General features: G+C 39.6%; 1 protein-coding gene across 1 annotated transcript; it reads right to left on the reverse strand.

The window, feature by feature from the left end:
• Window positions 1-512: 512 nt before the first annotated feature.
• Window positions 513-20502, reverse strand: LOC134802375 (zinc finger protein 90-like). Its single transcript, XM_063775009.1, has 13 exons — window positions 20347-20502; window positions 18546-18671; window positions 17706-17891; window positions 16080-16235; window positions 14656-14784; window positions 13700-13788; window positions 11122-11244; window positions 10267-10380; window positions 9483-9624; window positions 7876-7934; window positions 2739-2943; window positions 1771-1845; window positions 513-575 (listed from the first exon to the last, which is right to left on the reverse strand). The coding sequence occupies exons 1-13, from the start codon at window positions 20461-20463 to the stop codon at window positions 525-527; spliced, it is 1572 nt and encodes a 523-aa protein (XP_063631079.1). The 5' UTR covers window positions 20464-20502; the 3' UTR covers window positions 513-524.
• Between the last annotated feature and the right edge of the window lie 1423 nt (window positions 20503-21925).

A 21925-nucleotide genomic window follows, 5' to 3' on the forward strand; every position in this document is an offset into this window, starting at 1 on the left:
AGGTTTAAAAAATTTGTTACCCCATGTTTGCTGAACCTTTTGAACGCCAAACGGTGCATCCATTTGCCGCGCCACTGACGCCACGGGGGTAAAATTTAGTTTTGTGAATAAATAATGCCAACCTAAAAGTGGGGTGTTTTTCAGTAGATTTTCATCAAAAAACGATCGACGTCAAATGCCGTCTTTGGCGTCGTTGTCACGATTTTGCGTTGACGTCTATTGCCGTCTGTGGCGTTCAAAAGGTTAAATACCTACAGCAGGGGTCACCAAATGGCGGAATGCGGTCCGGATCAGTACCGTCGACCTATTTTATTTTTTGTTTAATTTAAAACTCTAGTAGAAACGGACCGCGATGGTCATTTTATTTTAAGAACCGGCCCCCTGAATAAATTAATTAATGACCCCTGACCTACAGTTATTGAGGTTCAAATATAAAAATCGTTAGAATAAATATTTTATTTAGAAAATATACGCTGACACATGAAAATAATATAATAATACTAAGTAATATGCTAATATATTAGTCAAGTCTCATGGTTCACTGGTTGTATGCCGGTGTTCTCCTCTTGATGTTTCTGAAAAAAACAAACACAAATTCATGAATAAACTAACACTTTTCTGAAATCCGCATCAAAATCGGTTCAGCCAAACGCGAGATAATCGCGAAAAAACATACAACCTACATACAAAAATACGGGTCATACTGAGAAGCTCCTTTTTTTAAAGCTTTATTATAAAGGATAAACCCTAAATGCAATATTTCTTGTTTAAAAATAGATAACCCTTAACCTTTTCGACGCCGTGTCAAACACAAAAGCTGTCACTCAGACACCACGTCACCGAAGCGTCAAAAATAAAATTAAACTTTATGCATATGCACGTAGGTCTATGTTGCTCTGTGGTCTGTGACCGATTAATCCGTCTTTGGCATTGGACCTGCGGTGCGGATATATTGGTCATTGGCGTCCAAAAGGTTAATTTAACCTGTTCATAATTAATATATGTGACAAATAGACTCATGGACAAATGAGGAACGCTACGAAAAAAAAATTTAATTACTACTACTAGGTTTAATTACAGCACCTAAAGTAATTTCAAAAAAATATGTTCTAATAGGTATGGCGCCATGCCATACCTTAGGCCTATACTCGAGTAGATGTCGTCACCGTTTGATATTTAACAATGTTTTAACATATCAGTGAAACAACATGGGTCAAAGTCATATGACTATGAGTCATAAGATTTTTTATTTATCACTTTTAATTTTTTTTAGAATATCACATGTTCTAAAAAAAATTAAAAGTGATAAATTAAAAATCTTTTATCCATATACATTTTTTGATATTTTTATAATTTTTTAGTGTTAATCCTGTGTCGAAAGATGGCAGTAAATTGACTGTGAATACTAAATTTACTATGAAAAATAACCCTCTATACACTCTATTCTCTTTGATGGTGTTATAGGGTGGTCTTTTTGAGACCTTAGCCACAGGGCGGACATACATCGCCATACATCAAAAACCATTTGCGTTTATATGTGTGCGCGGCACGTCTGTACACGCGTCATTGTGTATGTGTGGGTGAGTCGCTTTACTGAGAGGACGCCAGAAGTCCGCCAGATTCATGTCGCGGGGCGAGGTAATGCGAGTCGGGGCGGGGCGGTGCGTGGCCGTTCTGTATGATAATACTATTACTTATTCTGTGCCTTAGCCCTATAAAGGGTTGGGATAAGTAGACCTTTGAGTATAGATAGGTCCAGGTTGGGTATACCTTCTTGTCCGTGGACTCGAACCCGCAGCAGAGCGCCGCGTGCGCACGCTGGTGCTTCGCCAACACGTACTTACGCTGCAACAACATCGGTAATCATAACATTTTAGGTAACACTGAAAGCTTTTAGAATGGCCCACTTAGACCAGCGGTCGGGAACAAGCGGCCCGCGAGCCCCCCTAACTGTTTTGTATGTAATATTGTCAAACAACAATGTCTGATAAAGTCACACATATTAACAAAAGTGCGGCCCGCGTCAACTTCCTTAACTACTATTTTATTTATTTATTTATTTAATTCTGGCAACAAGGCCCATATTACAAATACCTTACAGACTAACATACATTTGTATTTGTACTATGTGGCCCTTGGCTGCTAAAAGGTTGCCGACCGCTGACTTAGACAATAGTCGCTGCGCTTAAAAATTACATGTGCTCAATTTTTGAAAACCAAAATTCCCTGAAAAGGCTGAATACTACATAACTTTTTCTGAAATTATAGCGGAAGGCATCCAGTAATCACGTCACACGTTTTTGGCAGTTTTTTCAGTCACCACTTGCGTCTACTGTAGAGAACAGTTTCCCGCACAGCACGCATTGTGTGGCTCTAGACGAACCACACTTACGAACAAGTATTGTAAAGATGGTATTTTGAACGCAATCGGCCCAGAAACAACAATTCAAAACGGCGGCCACTTATACTCACACTAAAATCTTTATTGCAAATGTCACACGCCAGTTTCTCTCTGGCGTGCGCGCGTCTCTCATGGCTCCGTGCACTCTCTTTGCTATACTAACAGCAATACCAACAATTTAAAATGGCGGCCCCTTATACTCACACTAAAGTCCTTATTGCAAACGTCACACGCCAGTTTCTCCCTGGCGTGCGCGCGTCTCTTATGGCTCCGTGCGCTCTCTTTGCTATACTAACAGCAATACCAACAATTCAAAATGGCGGCCACTTATACTCACACTAAAATCTTTATTGCAAACGTCACACGCCAGTTTCTCTCTGGCGTGCGCGCGTCTCTCATGGCTCCGTGCGCTCTCTCTGCTGGAGTACAGTTTCCCGCACAGCGCGCATGCGTGGCTCTTGGCGGCGCCGTGCGTCGCGCTCAGGTGCGCCAAAACGGAGGACGGCGAGATGAAACGCTCGTCGCATTGCGAGCATTTGTACCTGGAAGTGTTAAAGAACTTTAAGCGGAAGGAAGACCGAGTATAATCGCTTCTTTTTATAAACGTTGTCCTCAATTTACCCTTTGGTTTAACATTATAATAACTATTAACCTTTTGGACGCCAATGACCGATATATGCGCACCGTAGGTTCAACGCCAAAGACCGATTAATCGGTCACAGACCACTGAGCAACCTAAAGTTCAATTTCAGTTTTGACACTTCGGTGACGTGGCGTCAGCGTGACAGCTTTTGTGTTTGACACTGCGTCGAAAAGGTTAAATACAGGGCGTTTTTTGAACTGCTAGCCATATTGTGCGAGGTGATTAGGTAGGGAATACTGAACAACTTTTTCTATGGGACCAACTCCGAAATCACGAAAAAATTTTTGGCCGTTTTATACATTTTGGTCGAGTGGGTGTCGACGTTTTCTATGGGAAGGCCAAATTATTTTTGGATTTCGGGGTTGGTCTCATAGAAAAAGTTGTTCAGTATGACCTACCTAATCACCTCGCACAATATGGCTAGTTGTTCAAAAAACGCCCTGTATTTAATTTTATTAATTACATAAATAGTGACATTAATTTTTTTTACAAATAATTACATTAAGTAACTATTAGTCAAACCCGTTCGTTATCGCTTCCGGTGCAAAAGTGTCCATAATACTCACGGCATTACCCCGCTGGATGGCTATGGACAGCCTCTGCACCAGAAACGATTCGCAGCGGGGATCCTCTTTCTTTTGCCTAAGTCAGTGGTGGGAAAACTTTCTTCATGGGGGGTCAGAATGTTTAGGAAATTTAAGTGGAGGGCCAGAATTTTTTTTTTGATTAGTGATAATCGTGAGCCAATGCCATATAGCCCGTATACTAATTATTTCATAGGACCGGCGGCGGGCCGGATTAAATCCATTCGCGGGCCGTTCTTTGCCCACCACGGCCTAAGTAGACTATTAAATTAAAAAAATTACAAACCCCCTACGCTATAAGCCAAAGAATTCATTTTATGCCAAAAATGCCTTACATCATTTTGGAAAAGAGCTTAATACTCTTTAAACTGCTGGATCGTTGTACGAGGTGCGGTCCAAATATTTCTGGCTGGAATGATTTGGCCGTTTTAAAAAAGTTTTAAAAATATGTCATTTTTATTGTCATTTATCCTGTTCTTTTGGATATAGTTTTTGGGTTTCTATTGTTTGCAGTTTTTATTTCACGGCGATTAGAACAACAGAAAGTGTAAACCTTTTTTCAAGCTTACAGCGAAGTGAAAGAAGAGCGTGGAAGTTTTGGATGCCTATAAAAAACATGGAAAGAATACTCATTGCCGTATAAAAGAGAATCGAAGGAGTGGCGTCGCCATGGTGAACGGCGGCCTCGGAAGGCGAAGGTAACGCAATCCACTAAAAAGACCATGGCTACCATGTTCTGGGACTGTCACGGAATACTGTTGATGAACATAAAAGAAAGTAATACCACGGTGACTGGCAGCTACTAGAGGCTACTTAAACAACAGTTACGAGAGGTGATCAAGCACACACTTCGGGGAAAACTTAGCAGAGGTGTGCGCATTCTCTACTACGATGCGTCCATTCACACTGCTTTAATTACCAAGCCTGCTGTTGCAAAGTGTGACTTTGAGGAAATTCGCCACCCACCGTATAGTCACGACCTGGCTCCTAGTGACTACTATTTGTTTTGGAAACTTAAGGCAGACTTAAGGGGAAGACGACTTTCTTCAGATGGTGAAGTGACCCATGCGGTTTACGCCCATTTTGAGGACAAACTTTCAGAGTACTTTTACAAGGGGATAGAAAAGCTAATTTACAGATTTAAAAAGTGCGTTGAAATAGAAGGGAAATATATCGAATAATAAAAATAGTTTTGTAAATGTATGCTCTTATATTCTATGTCAGGCCGGAAACTTTTAGACCGCACCTCGTATATCAAACATAGCCACAGAATAAATAATAGTATTACGTACAGAAGGTCCACTGTATAACAAAATACCGTTTAGGTATGCCGAACGTGCCTAAACGTTGCCGATTGGATATATTATATAATTTATATATACCTACTTATGTGTGGACACCAGATCTGGTGCAGACCGCGCGGCGCGGACTGACATACGCCTGACATAGCTAAGATCCACCGCAAGGAAACTCGCTTTCACGTGCATATTAAAAACCGCATCGAAATCGGTCTATCCGTTGGAGAGCTACGATGCCACAGGCAGACAGACGGACATTGGCGTCAAACATACTTAACTACGAGGAATCAGAAGAAATTCTGAATCCTTCCCAAGTGACTCCTAACTCCACGTACTCATAGGATTACTTATACTTATCATTCCTCTTCAGTCTCAGTTTTTCATAACGCTCGAACACACTTAAATCTAACAAACTTTTACATTCATTACATTCTTAGATTTCATTCACACACTTTCCACTCTCTTCTCACAACAAGCTTACAAACACACAAGTTCACACTCCTCTTTCTTTCCTAATTCCTATCCTTATGTTTAATATATTTATAATTTTTTATCACTGGTAACTTGTGATGATCATGACCCCCGCGATACAGGCCATGCCTAGTGCGGGGTTCACTGTAACGTGCCTGTTAAACTTTTATTGTCAATAAAAATATTGTTATTGTTATATACTCATATAAGCTTTTAAAATTTTGAATGTAATATCGTTTTAGGCTTTTGACTCTTATAATATTAAAAAAAAACCGGCCAAGTGCGAGTCGGACTCGCGCACGAAGGGTTCCGTACCATTACGCAAAACGGCCACAAAATCACGTTTGTTGTATGGGAGCCCCACCCAAATATTTATTTAATTCTGTCTTTAGTATTTGTTATTATAGCGGCAACAGAAATACATCATTTGTGAAAATTTCAACTGCCTAGCTATCACGGTTTATGAGATACAGCCTGGTGACAGACAGACAGACGGACAGCGGAGTCTTAGTAATAGGGTCCCGTTTATATACGGAACCCTAAAAATAAAAAAAGTCAAGTAAAGAAGCATAACTTTAGTGAATATACATTTATTTATTAACATTTAATTATTTATTATTTGCGCTTAAATTCGGTCACTGACTCAGCCTTAACTGAGGCGTCTTTGTAGAACAGTCTTTTCTCCACCACTCCCCAGTTCTTATGGACTTTAAACGGCACCAAAAACAAATAAAAATCTTTATTTTTATCTACATAGGACCAATTCCCAAGTTCCAACTCCGGTTTGTCCCAATTCTGTTTGCACAGGTATTGCAGTGCGATTTCAGGGTCATCCTCTGTGACGTAAACTGCCACCATCATCTTCAGAACTATATTGTGCCCACCCACGACTCCGAAATCAAGTGCCGAGAGCAATTCCATAGATTCCATGGATGCCGGTGTCATAACAAGGCCGTAGGCCGTGAGCTCCATACCCGCAAACTGTGGCCCTTTCTGTACCGGCTCTTTTAAAATGAGAGAAAACAGTTCGTCACGGATCAATTTGCCAAGCGCCTCGTCCATTGCCAGTCCGTCATCTCTGCATGCCGTCACGGGCACAGGGGAAGCGCTAGGTCTCTCTAAAGGCCCATAGCTAAATGAGAGAGGTGAATGGTTTTCGTCTACCCATTGCACAAACTTTACAGACATCTCCGCAGCGAGCAGTAACATTCTCATCATTCCGGAAACACTGTCTCCTTGTCTTAAAAAGTCCCCAGTTACACATTTCTCCACAATATATTTTCCCACAATCTTTATACACAGATTGTCTAGACTATACGATAATTTCTTCCCATCATGGACACCAGGCCACGGAAGCTCTCCGCTAACTCTCTGATATTTCGTAGTTTTTTCACAATCTGGCTCAAATATATCGTAGATAGCAGCCAAAGCGTCCGCATACATCATATATTGAAGAAATTCGCCACGACTGTACTCAATGAATATAGGGTAGATGTATTTAAATCCCCTGTAACCGATCATACATACGGGTTTTTTTAAAGAATCGAGGAAACCATTCATAGAAGTTGAATTTGAATTATTTGAAGTCCATCCTTGTCTTTCTCTGTTCCATGTGAAATAGATTCTACCGGTATATTTCCCAAATGGGCCTGTCATTTTCGATTTCAATATGCGTTCTCTGTACTCAATACCATCACTAAGTAATTCCGAACGTGACACGGGCACCAAATTTATCCCCGGTATCGGGCATTCTCTATTTAGAGTAATGAACACAAATGTATTTATATTTACCGCCATGATTTTAATAATACACGTTTTCTGTCGGTAAACATATGAAACATATAATAATAAACACTGAATTCGGCGCAATATCTAATTTACTTGTCATCTGAGGGTCTCCGCGAAAAACGATATTCGAAGTTCGTTGTCTGCCTCTATCGTACGAATATGGAAGCGCGACCAGACTCAGATAACGAATAATACGTTTTTATTTTCGCGATAGGCCCTCAGATAATAAAATGAGCAATCAAACACAATCTTTAATGTAGATAACTGTAATCAGATAAGTATAGGTACCCCTTGTTTAAATTTCTTTCGACAGAGTGACATGATGTAGCCTAGCGGTAAGAGCGTGCGACTTTCAATCCGGAGGTCGCGGGTTCAAACCCCGGCTCGTACCAATGAGTTTTTCGGAACTTATGTACGAAATATCATTTGATATTTACCAGTCGCTTTTCGTTGAAGGAAAACGTCGTGAAGAAACCGGACTAATCCCAATAAGGCCTAGTTTGCCTTCTGGGTTGGAAGGTCAGATGGCAGTCGATAAACTCGAAAACTACTCAACGGATTTACATGCGGTTTTCACCATCAATAGAGTGATTCTCTAGGATGGTTTAGGTGTATCAATTGTTAAGGTCTTGTATAACCCGTGCGAAGCCGGGGCGGGTCGCTAGTTTGAATAATAAATAACAATCTTACTTGTATGTTGACGGGTCTCTGTGTTTTTTCGCCCTTTTGAAGTGGAGTTTTAAATTGTCCTGCAACAACATATTAGATTTTAATTAAATTCCATTTTGACTTACCTAAACTCGTGTACTATTTATACACGTACAAATATGTGGTATTTAAATACGGCCTTGAAGCCTTGAACTTTTAAATCGATGTTCAAACTTGTGCTTCGCTATGGGTTATTCCCACTAGTTACCACAAAGTCGTTAACAGTGGTAACAACTGGGATTTTTTTTCACACCTCTTGGTGGTAAAAAGAACTTGGTGGTAACTAGTGGGAATAACCTACGCTATTAATATGCAAAGAAATATGACCGAACTTTGGGTGATTTTCTGAATTATCCGACATACGAAATTACCCGAATACTCATAACAGTTACAAACGAAGCTTGGGAAAATCACTAACATTAGGGAATAGTATCGATACTTTAGTTAATTAATTGATATAGGAACTCCCTATCGGTAATTCAATTTTACAAACTTCGGTAGTAGGGTCCACACGGAACGAGCCGCCTCGCGAGAAAATTGCCGCGCGAAGCAGCTCGGTCTGCCCCGCAATGCCTCGGGCGAGGCACGTCTCCACCGACCCGCGGCAGCTCCTTGTGTGTGGAGCCGCCTATTTGACTAAAACAACTTACTAGAGTCAGTCCATGAAAAGTCTGCAACGGATTTGATATCCCACGCAGTGCACGTGTTATTTTAAACGTCAAACTTCTATGATATTATGACGTATAAATGACACTTGCACTGCGTCGGCTATCAAATCCGCTGCAGACTTTTCTTGGTCCGACTCTAGCGACTTGGAAGTGACGTCACACTCGACGCAGTAGTGGTCCCTGTGCGAGTGGGACAGCATGTGCCGGTGCAAGAGGGACGGGTATATGAACTCACCAGCGACTTGAACGTGACGTCACGCTCGACGTAGTAGTGGTCCCTGTGCGAGTATGACAGCGTGTGCCGGTGCAAGAGGGACGGGTATATGAACTCACCAGCGACTTGAACGTGACGTCACACTCGACGCAGTAGTGGTCCCTGTGCGAGTGTGACAGCGTGTGCCGGTGCAAGAGGGACGGGTATATGAACTCACCAGCGACTTGAACGTGACGTCACGCTCGACGCAGTAGTGGTCCCTGTGCGAGTATGCCAGCGTGTGCCGGTGCAAGAGGGACGGGTATATGAACTTACCAGCGACTTGAACGTGACGTCACGCTCGACGCAGTAGTGGTCCCTGTGCGAGTATGACAGCGTGTGCCGGTGCAAGAGGGACGGGTATATGAACTCACCAGCGACTTGAACGTGACGTCACGCTCGACGCAGTAGTGGTCCCTGTGCGAGTATGACAGCGTGTGCCGGTGCAAGAGGGACGGGTATATGAACTCACCAGCGACTTGAACGTGACGTCACACTCGACGCAGTAGTGGTCTCTGTGCGAGTGGGACAGCGTGTGCCGGTGCAAGAGGGACGGGTATATGAACTCACCAGCGACTTGGACGTGACGTCACACTCGACGCAGTAGTGGTCTCTGTGCGAGTGGGACAGCGTGTGCCGGTGCAAGAGGGACGGGTATATGAACTCACCAGCGACTTGAACGTGACGTCACACTCGACGCAGTAGTGGTCCCTGTGCGAGTGGGACCGCATGTGCCGGTGCAAGAGGGACGGGTATATGAACTTCATGTTGCATTGCGGGCAGTTGAAGCGCTGCGCGGGGTCGTGGCGGCTGAAAACAGTAACGGTATCTGGTATAGTTGGAGTTTGTTTGTCAATCAATCAATCAATATATATTTATTTCAGACCAAAATTACAGTCCATATTTGTTAGTTATGTACAATACTATTTACTTATATCTATGTTAGTTTATTTTAGTCCTATCCTAATAAAAACTTAAAAATTACTATTTACAGTCCTGGTACTCAATGCCTAAGTAAATATTATTATAATAATTATCTTTAAATAAATAATTAATACAGTAATTAGTTGAAACTCTAGGTCCATGGGGTCCCAGCGCGCATAAGTTGTACGCAGAAATCGCGAGGCGTCTGGTTGACGTAACTGGTGACCGAAGGGCTGGCGGCTACCCCGCACAACGTATCAGCATTGCGATACAGCGAGGAAATGCTGCCAGCATCCTTGGTACAATGCCAAGTCAATGTCAAGGGCCTATTTTAGATATAAGCTAGTTATTAATTTATTTTAGTAATACCACTTTGTGTATCTTGTTTGTAAATAAATGAGTTTATAGCATAAAAAAATAATACAATATAACAATAGATTTATATTCTCTAGTATTAATACAACATTAAATTTAGTGACATATTAAAATCTTGTTGTGTTATATGGACTAGTATGGAGCTGTACTCACGACACGTGCATTCGTAACGCATGCATGTTGTTGAAGCCTGCCCCACACACGCTGCACGTCAGATTCTTGCCGACCTTGTGGGTTTTCACATGCCTCTGGATTACTGTGCGTTTTCTAAAAAAAACTTGTGGTTACATTACTTACATACATTAAAAAGGAAATAATTATTTTTTGTAGTATCTCTTTGCAGACTATGTAATCTGCCATATTGCAACATTCCTATACTGTATCAATGCAAATATTTTATTTCCGATTTTTGCAAAATAGTCAAAAAAAATGTCGTAATGTTCTTGCATTCGTGTCATCAATGATTAGGGATTAGCATTGCTCGCAGGAGTATGTGTTCGCGTCGAAAATGTACTTTTTACTTGCTTTTTACAGTTTTGTCAGTATTCTACCAAAAGTCTCGATATTCTTACATTTGTCCTTACGGTACTTTTTTGGTGGTGAAGGAGCATTACTCGCAGGAGTATGTGTTCGCGTCGAAAGTAGACTCTTTATATTCTAAGAAAGGTCGGAATATTCTTAGTCATAGGTAAAAACCCATTTATTAAGTTATATGCGAGCTTTGCCAAAATTTTTATGTAATAAGATTTAAGCTTAATAAGTACTAAATTTTAAGGGAGTTTTAAACTTATTAAGTTATTAATAATAAGTACGTTTTACCTTACCTCCCTAAACTTATTATTTACTAAGTAAAGAAACTTATGTATGGAGTGAGTTTATTTCTCTATGAAATGAAATGAAATTTATTATTGTATGTTGAGAATGGGTTACATAAGCTTAAATTAATTGCTACTCTAGTAGTCTCACCAGACTCTACCTTTTCGGGTTTTTCTATGCTACAGTACTCACTTGGTGGTGAAGGAGCATTGCTCGCAGGAGTATGTGTTCGCGTCAAAAGTATGTTCTATGGAATAGTGTTCTAACAAATGTTGTCGGGAGATCCGAACAGCGCCGCATATCTTGCATTTGTATCTGAAATTAAATTATTCAAACTTAAACAAAAATAAAATTAATAAAATTAAATTAATTTATTCGTGATACCTATGGTGATACGCAATTAGAGGAAAAATAAACTTATGGACTGAAAAGATATCCAGGCAATTATGATTTTGATATGTATAAAATCTTTAAATATGGGTCTCTATTGTTTCCCAAATAGTTTTAAGCAGTGGCGTAGCTAGCATGGGTGGCACCCGGGGCGGAAATTGCGGGTGTCACCCCAAAATTCAATCAAAATTTTAAAATGTAATTATTTATAAAAGTAATAGTAATTTACATTTAATATTCCATAGCTCACAATTTTACTCCATCGCTTTCATTTTAGATTCCATGAACTCTCAATAGTCCACACCCTGGCGGGTGTTGCCTCTGCGCGCGTTCTATGACACGGGCAAGGACAGCATCCGCTCAGTGTAACCCACATTTCATAAGTGTCAAAAGGGCATCTACGTGTTGGCCTGGGCTCCGCGCACGCCTCCCAAAGGTCCGAGTCATCACTGTCCCGTGACAGATATACAAATAATTTATGTAAAAAAAAAACTTATTTGCCAAGTGCGAGATTTGGAAGAGATTCTGTAAAATCCCATTTCACTATGAATTTCAAATAGTCCAGAGTGGTCCAGAGTCACCCAAATAGAAACAGTGACATAGTTTCTCAATTACAGAAATAATCACATAATAAAAAAAAACCTTTCTGAATAAAAAAAAACGTACGAGGCGCCAACATATTATTGTAACATACCAGGTGCCCACGAGCGGCACGAGGAACCCGACAGATTTTAACCACGCATTTCCGGGGCCAAAAGAAGGAAAATATATTGAAAATGTTTAAGTACATCAATTTCGCGAAAAAACATTTCTTTTTTCGATTTTTTGTACGTATTTGTAGATAATAGTATTTTATGCAACCGTTGTTTAAGAGAGGTCAAAAAAGGCGAGTGGCGTGAGTAACAATTTGAGGCGAAGCCGAAAATTGTTAATAAAGACGCCACGAGTATTTTTTGACTCAGTTAAACAACGTTGCATACAATACTTTTTCTACGACCAAGCACTTACTTTGAAATAAAATTGTAAATTTAACAAATATTTTTCATTCAAGAAGTAGCAAAGAATGGAGGGTACGGGCGGGAAAAGATTGAATGAAATAAAAAAAACATGTCTATGATTCACTCATCTGTCAGAGATGACAATTCAAATTAGGTTGGCAACACTGTATTTCATACAATATTTTTTAAGTGGTGATTACACGAAGTATCGTATAAGTGCCAAAAAGATACTGCGTGTATGCACAAATACTTTTTTGGGGAATAGACTAAAGACTTGTCTTGACAACTATAAGATAGGGGTTTAAAGGTGTGTGCACGACCCTTTAAATGACAAATAAAAGTACGGGAGTAGAAAAAATATAAAATGCTATTTGTAAAACTATCACTCAAAAAGAATTTTAACTTTTTTTGTAAAACCTAGATTTTACAAAGTGTACCTGTCACTTTTTTTACATTCTATCAATAAGGATATTTGGACTAGGTCCCAGTGGCGTAGCTAGGCGTGAGCTAAGTGGGCCTTCGCCCACGGCCTCGCGCCCCAAAGGGGGGCTTCGCGCGATGCCCCTTTGGGCACAGTGAAAGAAAAGGGCTTCGCAGATGCGACTTCGCCCACGGCTAGTTTAGTTCACGCAACGCCACTGCAAGGTTCCATAGTAGCAACATCATCATCAAAAAAACATTTTGCACTAAGTAACAATAAAAAGATGTTTTTTTAGCTGGCTGGTGGTACTGGACTCTGAAACTAGGCGAATTCCAAAACAGTTTATAGGACATTTTAGTCTTTAAATATGATCAGGAATATACTGTCAAAATCTCTTGGTCAAAATGGCGGTTGTGCAATCTGCCACAGATTTACGAATTTTCATAGGTTCTAAATGGGTGACACCCGGGGCGGATTGCCATAAAACAAACCTAACCTAACCTATCTATAGAATAACCTTACGAAAATCCAGAAAAGTTAACGGTTTCAGTTTTATGACTAACGATAATATGACAAACAATACTTTGTGGGAAACAAAGGGACCCCTTTAAATACAGGGTGAAATTGATATGTTTCACCTTACGCTGAGTGGTGAAAAGTGAATATGTGGGTCATACTGAACAACTTTTACTACGAGGCCAACCCCGAAATCCATTTTTTTACTTGTAGCCTATAGGAGTGTCCCACTGCTGGGCAAAGGCCCCCTCTTTCCCGCCATTTGGTCCTATCCGATATACACTCCCGCCACTCTTTACAAAATGTGTCAAGGTCGTCCCGCCCCGCCATCTCCGTTTTGGTCTTCCTCTGCCCCGAGATCCGTCCTGTGGGACCCAGTCTGTAGCTGGTTTGGTCCATCTAGATATAAGTACCTATATTATAATGCACATAAAGTTATATTTACCTAGTGGTGTGAGATTTCATGTGTCCTCTCATAGATACAGCACTTGGACAGTACTGAGCACAAATATCACACTTCAGCGTGCCGCTTTCCTGAAAACAAATTACATATTAAATATTTGATAAAAATAATTTAATTTGGAAAACTTGCCGAATGGCAATAGGCATGATTACCGAATAGTAGGGTGTTTCATTTTTCCGAATTTTCGATTTTCATCTGACTTTGCTCGAATTCTTGTTCTAACTGATAAGAAAATATATACGTTAAAAAAAAAAAAAATCGGTAAACATTTAGAGGTTGCACAACTTCAACAAAGATTTTTCAAATAACCAACTACTCTACATCAGAGGGTAGAAAATGGTTTAAGCGGATACCATCAAAACGGAGAGTAGTGTGATACTGAACCTTCTACATATAAATAAATTTTAAAATTAGTAGTAAACTTGGGTTTTGGTTACTCGATAAATGTTCTAATTAAGATTTTCCAGTTTTTCCACCTGTTTCCAAAGGAAAAGTGCTTTTATCGTGTTTTAGACGCAAAATTCAGTTTTCTCATTCGATTTTAGTATTAGATCATTATATTTTGTAATTTTAGAACATAGTTCATTTTCACGCAATGTATGGGGTTCTCACTCTACCTTTTCAACTTGTGCAACCTCTAAACGTTATTCGATTCTTTTGAAAATTGAAATAGATAGTTTTTAGTGTGGGGAGACTCCATTGGTGAGCAAAGTCAGGAAAAATATTACAACTTTTTTTTCTCCATACAAAAGTGAATCACCCTACCGAATAGTTACCGAATATTACTTTAGTTACCTTACTTCTACTAGTTCTACTTTAGTTACCTTACCTCTACTTTAGTTACCGTACTTCTACTAGTTCTACTTTAGTTACCTTACCTCTACTTTAGTTACCTTACTTCTACTTTAGTAACCTTACCTCTACTGTAGTTACCTTACCTGTGAGTGTTTCTTCATGTGGTTGTCGATGACGTCTTTAAAGTTGAATCCTTTCACACATTTCTCACATTTGTACACGGACCTCAAATACTTGTCGCTTTTCGATTTGGCCGCCATTTCTTCTAACACCTGTTTATAATTATAACAAATACAATATGTGAAAGTATAGTTTGTCAAAGGGCTGTCTCATTTCAATCACAGACAGAGAGAATCATACTATCTTTGTCTTACACTAGTACTAGCACCCAAAAGAAAAGGATGAGTATAGTTTTCCTGGTTCTTACTGACTGACAAATAGGTTTGATCAAATATAACTATAGTTCGTTTTTTTTAGCATTAGAAATAAGTTAAACAATCTTGATGTGTCTTTTTATTGAAAAACATGTTTTAAAAATAAGTCACGGCAAATATGTAACAATTATGAATCTAATCTAATACGATCATTTATATTCTTCTGCTTTCATTTACTAATTTTTAAAAAGCCATTTTCAATTAAAAGACATGTCAAGATCGCTTACCTTCTTTCTAATGCTAAAAAAACGAACTATAACTTTATAAATGGAACAATTAATTTTGTATAAAACAGACACGTCTGTGAACGATTCACCAGTAACGATGCGCTCGTGACGTGTCTTATTATTGTAAAACACTTTTGGAAAATGAGTTACAGTAAGTTGCTTTTAAAGGTACAGCCGGCGTATTATGGATGGCTTTATCCATCTTTATCCACGTGATAAAATAACTGTCACTTTTTAACACCGTGGGTTAGAAAGTGACGGACACCGTTTTATCACGCTGTCACGTAGACAAGAATGATCATCATATCCGTACAGATGTAGGTAATGCGTATTTGTTACCCATCGTACTTTCTCGGAAACGTTCGTATTTGTCATGCTGTTTGTCGTGACATCTATTTAATTGTCAACTAGCAGTACTGATAAATTCCGCTACTTGACGCTAGATGTCGACTACGAAATAACTCGCGATTTGGTAAGAAAACTGATGTATGGAGTTACCAGTCTTTCTTTACTTATATTTCGGCATTAAACTGCAAGACCGAGTGAGGAATGTCGAAGTTCGACGCCGCACCAAGGTGCGAGACGTGGGTGACGTCATCACCAAGCTTAAATGGAATTGGGCGGGACATGTTGCTAGGCAGAGTGATGGCAGGTGGACGAAAATGTTGACGGATTGGTGGCCGCTTTCGGATGAAAGAAGCGCCTGGCGTCCGTTGGCTCGTTGGGTGGACGACATTCGGAAAATCGTAAGGCACTTTTGGATGAGACTAGCCCAGGACCGGGATAAGTGGCGTACACGAAGAGAGGCCTATGCTCAGCTGTGGGCGACTGAAGGCTAGAATGATCTCTCTATAGTATAGAAGATGCCCTTAGCGCGCCCGAACATGTGTCTTGCCTTTGCCTTACCTGTTCTTTGCTCAGTTTGATAACTTCATATTCGTTCGTCTCTTGCACCATTCTTGAACTGAAACCTTCTTTAAGCTGTTTCTTCTGTTTGCCTCTTTTCATTTCTGTTCTTTTTTCTTCTTCTTTCTTGTTTTCTGGTGTTACCATCGTATTTTGCTGCAAAAGTGCAAATTCACGGTGTCTTGTGAGTAGTTGTGAGCAAACGAAGGAGAATGAACGAACAAGTGAGTATACAGTCGCCTTCAAATATATCGGAGCGGCTAAGACGCTCACAAATATCTGAACACGCCTCTATTGTTAGGGCGTTAGAGTGCTTGTTCAGATATTGTGAACACTAGGGCTTTCAATACCGGTATTTTTAAATCCAATACCGGGATCCCGATATTTTCAAAAACAAGGAAAATTTGCAGTATAAACCATTTATATCAATTAGAATGTTCATATTCGGCTGTATTAAGAAGCGTACTACACGTCGGACGCATCTAAATTGCATCTAGCCCTTATTTTATTATTGAAATAAGATCGTTGCCTGAACGTCAGATAAATATTTGGTGGTTGGTGGTGGATGAATCCTGACACTGAAATAAATATAGTTCTTAAAATTTTATCAAAAATTTTAAAGAAAAGAGCAAGGATCAAGGAACTGCAGTATGGCAAACTAATTTAGGCGGAAATTAGAAAAAAAGTTGGCTGGTGGGTTATCCCGGTATTGATGAAGACAGTTTCGGTATTAATACCGGTATTGTGAGAAGTCCGGTATTTGGAAGCCCTAGTGAACACCTTGGCCGCTCCGAAATTTCTGATGGCGACTATACATGTGTCAAACGGAGGAATAAAGTATTTGGTAAAAATTTCACATTTAGGGTTCCGTAGCCCTATTCCCTATTAGTAATAGGGTCCCGTTTTTACCCCTGTCTTAACTCCACTGTCCGTCTGTCTGTATCTCATGAACCGTGATAGCTAGACAGTTGCAATTTTCACAGATGATGTATTTCTGTTGCCGCTATAACAAATACTAAAAAGTACGGAACCCTTGGTGGGCGAGTCCGACTCGCACTTGTCCGGTTTTTGTTACAAACTGTTATCGCTGACTGTACTTATCAATATTAAACAACAACTTTGCCCCCTTGTAAAACAAATAGCTATTAAACACAGGAAACATAGGTCTATATTATTCGAAATTAAACTTTCGTGTTTCGTGAGACATATTTTAAACTGTTTAGACGACAACGGTTTCACCCACATGAATTTTTCACCGAACAACTCCGGCTGCGGACTGCCCTGCGCCCCCCGCCCCCGGCTCGTCAGCGCGCGCGCAACGAGCGATGAGGCGGTCGGCGCGCTCAGTGCACGAAGCGCAGTCGCCGCGAGCACGAGCGCCTGAGGAAGGACCCCCGACGGGTCCGAAATATCGCTGGCCCAATATTACAGGGTTACAACTGTGTTTCACTTTTATCGAACTGAAATCTGAACATTGTCATAGTGACATTAAGTCGAATTTCAACTATCTTGAAAATGTAACATAGAACCCTGTCATATTGGGCCAGCCAATAGTGACTAAAAATTCAAGTAAGTGAAACCGTTGTCGTCTAAACAATCTATATTCTTATTTCTATAGCTACCTACCTTCTTTCTTTTCCTCTTGACTCTGTCTTCTTCTTTATCACTCTTCAACATCACTAAAGGCATATCATCATCATACTTGTCATCATAAAACTGATCATAATTCAAGTCATCTTCAATCTCAGGGCCCAAATAATGAGTGGCCGTGGTACAAGAGTAGTCGTGAAGTTTGTATTTGTTTAGTTCAACCTGTAACATGAAAGCATTAAGGCTCCGGGGTTGAAGTTCTTCTCTAAGGGCTCATTTAAACGGCGCGCGAAATCACATGCGATTTTAGTTACACTGCGGACCATTGAAGTTACATCAGCTCAGCCGACCATCAAATACCGCAATGTAATGAAACTCGCATGCGAGTTCTCGCACCATCTAAATAGGGAGTATTACTGCAATGTTCTGCCGCCAGAGTGCAGCAATAGTGCTCTCTGTTACTCTATGGTTTACTAAACAACATAGGTTGTTTAGTAAACCATAGAGTAACTTATACATACTAGGAGTTAAACTTTTGACAAGTTTTCACCATGACATTGATGCATCAAGGCGGTTTGTTTAAAGGTAAGCGAAACGCGAAATTTCATTGCCTCTCTATCGATCGAATAGGCAAGTGATAGAGAGGCAGAAACCGAACTTTCGATTTTCGTGTTTCGCGGTAGGCCCTGTGATCGCGTTTGTGACTTGTGACTCCCACTACGTAGAGTTTTGCGTTATATAGGGAACATTATGCAAAACTCTGATGATGAGCCCTAAGGCACCAAACACAAATTAAATGCATATTAACTCACATTTATAGATGGGTCTAACGCGAAATTTATTCAATTACCTTTATTTAAATGACAACTATCTCACCTCTTTGGATATTCCATTCATAATTTCATATGTTCTTTGACATTGAACGATGAATTTCAAAAATTTGCTAAACATACTTCGGCATATAAAACATAATTTCATTACTGTGTCTGGTCCGCTTTTCAGCTGAAAATAATTTTATGATCATTAAATTATAATCTCTATACGAGATCTACATCTTGGCAAAAAAGAGTAGAAATCAAAAAGTGGCAAGTCTGTAGTGTCGTCCCTTTCAAACCAATTTATATAAGAAAACGGGACAACACTACAGTGTTGCCACTTTTTAATTTCTACTCTTTTTTGCCAAGCTGTATGTCTCTCAAATCTCAGCTAAAACTAAACTACTAAACTAACATTAATTTCTATCATTATATCTAAGGACTGGCCTTACGGGCAATAAGAATGGGGCTAGTATTCAGCGGTGTGCCACTGCTAAAACGCGATTGGTCGCAACTACTTGCGTTAGACTGCATGATTGGCTCGAATTCGTGAGTGACACCGCTGAGTGCCTGTAAGGCCCGTCCTTAGATATTATACATCAATGACTACTAACCCTAGAAAGAGCCCAGACAGCATTCCTAAAGGTAGCTACTTACCGCCCATTTTTATGCCCTTACTGACCTCCTTAACATATCATGTGAAGTACTAACTGTTCGTCAATTACATATATAAAGCACAACGCTAACCCAGCATGCCAGAACTCCTTTCAACACTGAATATAGAAATAAAAGGCGCTAAGATGTTATATGTATTCAAACCTTACAAAGAAAACACGTATTTTCGTCTAGATGTTTTGTCTTTTTGGGCCCATTTTAATACAACAGGTTAAATGCAAGAATACTCTTCAAAAAATTACGTACGATGATACAGAGAACTTACCAATAGTCGTAAAATGATTACCTACAGTACTTTGATATTTAATATAGTTGAATTATCGAGAAGATGGAATTGCATTTGTAGTGGTTGTATGCTGATAGTACAAGAAAATAGAAAATTCAAATATAGAATGCCTGTAAACAAACAATACTACTACATATGCAATTCCACGCTCTCGATGATTCAACTATACTTAAGAGCCTACTTTTTTGTTAAAGTGATAAGATTTCTATGTATACTATTTATAGTACTGTCTATTGTAAACTACTTATAGTTTATAATTAAGTCAATAATTAAAAATTAATTAATATTATCCTTCGCTGCCTGAAACACAGGGAATCCTAGTTCAGTCACTTGAAAACCACTTGTCTCTAATATAAATTCTTACCCCCTTATACATAAACGTCTACTGAAGTTGACAAGCCGATAATAATCGTTTGTCCCATTCCATCATACCAATACGTCGGAAAGGGACAAACGATTATTATCGGCTTGTCAACTTTAGTAGACGTTTATGGATAAGGGGGTTAATCTTTAAGATCCACCACTGTACTATACTTTTCTCAATAAATTATTTGTACAGTCAACTGGAAAAATATGGGTGCACAAATCATCTCAAAAATATGTCCCATAGCTCTAATGTCAGCGAATTAAGAACTATGGGACATATTTTTGAATAAGTTGGCTACACCCATGTTTTTACAGTTGACTGTATGTTGGCACATCAACGAAAATAAGTACCTAACACTTGTAGTATTGTAAAATGCATCTATAATTACCTTATTTACTGACTTTCCAAAACTATATAACTCAAGATAGTACTGTAAATTAACTAACATTAAATGCAGTCGTTGGTCACTATGTCGACCCAATTGTGTAGTGAATAAAAAAAAAAAACTAAAATCAGCTAAATCAAATAACAAACCTTTACGAAATCACGATACAGCATTATTTCATCTGCAGACATGGTAGAAAGATCTTGATCAGTTCTCATGCATGCACGGCATGTGTATTTGCTGTTATATAAATTAAATGTATTCATTTTTCGGAATTTATGTGACTATTTGTGATTATTTGCAATTTTGCAATCAAAACACACAGCTGTTGATTTGATTGAAGCTTTTTTTTTTTATTGCATGTCCATGTCCATGGATACAAGTCCTTCACATAGTGATTATATTCTTTTTGGTCCTTCAGTCGTATTTATTCAGAAATATCTAGACCGGAATATCTATGTCAAATCTATGTTCTGACCGGACCAAAGTTAAAGTTCGGCACGCCTGTCTGGTACAGCTTTTAGGATAAAAACGGAGGCAAAAACGGGTTTACCCGAAGGGTAAATACGGGACCCTATTACTAAGACTCCTCTGTCCGTCTGTCTGTCTGTCACCAGGCTGAATCTCATGAACCGTGACAGCTAGACATTTGACACAGATTATTCAATTCAATACTAAAAACACCAAATATATCAACAAATACTAAAAACAGAATAGATTTTTGCCGTTTTATGCGTAATGGTACGGAACCCTTCGTGCGCGAGTTCGACTAGTAATTGGCCGGTTTTTTTTTAATGCATGTCAACTTGCACAAAATGTCAAATTTGACAATGACATAAAGCAATATTATTTTATTGCATTTTTATTGTATGGTATTTGCATGGTATAATAATATACTCGAGCTTAGAGTCAGCGGTTTTTGCTAACGCACGTGCCGGGATTAAAATTTCGAGTTTTAGTGGTTTTCCTTGTTAATAGTCACTGAGGATTGAATATTTGTGTTGGTGGTGGGTTAATAAACAGTTGAGGTGAGTTTTTGTGGTGTATGGTAGTAGTTAACATGGAAACGGGAGGTACGGGAGATGATACCGAGCCACCGGATAAAAACGGTGGCAATATAGGGAGTCAAAAGCGTCCTATTCCTGAGGATAACAGTGTAGTAGACCTTCATGGGAAAAAATCTAGCCCTCCAAGCGCGTCAATTCAGCACACATACGTTCGTCCGGGATACGAAAACGCAAATGATTTTAAGTATGCGTCTACTGATTTAGGTCCATTCGTAGTCCATGTGTCTCGTGAAGACATTGACCAATCTAACACCCCGAGCAGGATGAAAGCTATAAAAATGGCCCAAATAATATATAATAGCAAGATTGCGGGCATTAAGGAAATTAAAGCTTTAGGGAAAACTAAAATGGAGATTCACTTCGCGACGGCGTCAGAGGCAAATGCATTTTTGTCTCACAGCATTTTGGCGACGCATAAGTTTTCTGCAGCAATTCCGCGGTTCCAGGTATCTCGGATGGGGATAGTTAGGCAGATCCCCTTGGACTGGACTCTAGAAGAGTTCATAAATAGCATTGATTGCCCTTCGGGGGCCGGCCCGGTGGTCAAGGCTCGTAGGCTTAATAAAAAAAAAGAAGTGGAAGGTCGACGCGTCTGGGAACCCACGGGAACAGTTGTGTTAACATTCCTAGGTCAGATTTTACCTGAAAAAATCTATAGCTT

This window comes from Cydia splendana, chromosome 24, assembly GCF_910591565.1.
Source record: "Cydia splendana chromosome 24, ilCydSple1.2, whole genome shotgun sequence".
NCBI lineage: Eukaryota > Metazoa > Arthropoda > Insecta > Lepidoptera > Tortricidae > Cydia > Cydia splendana.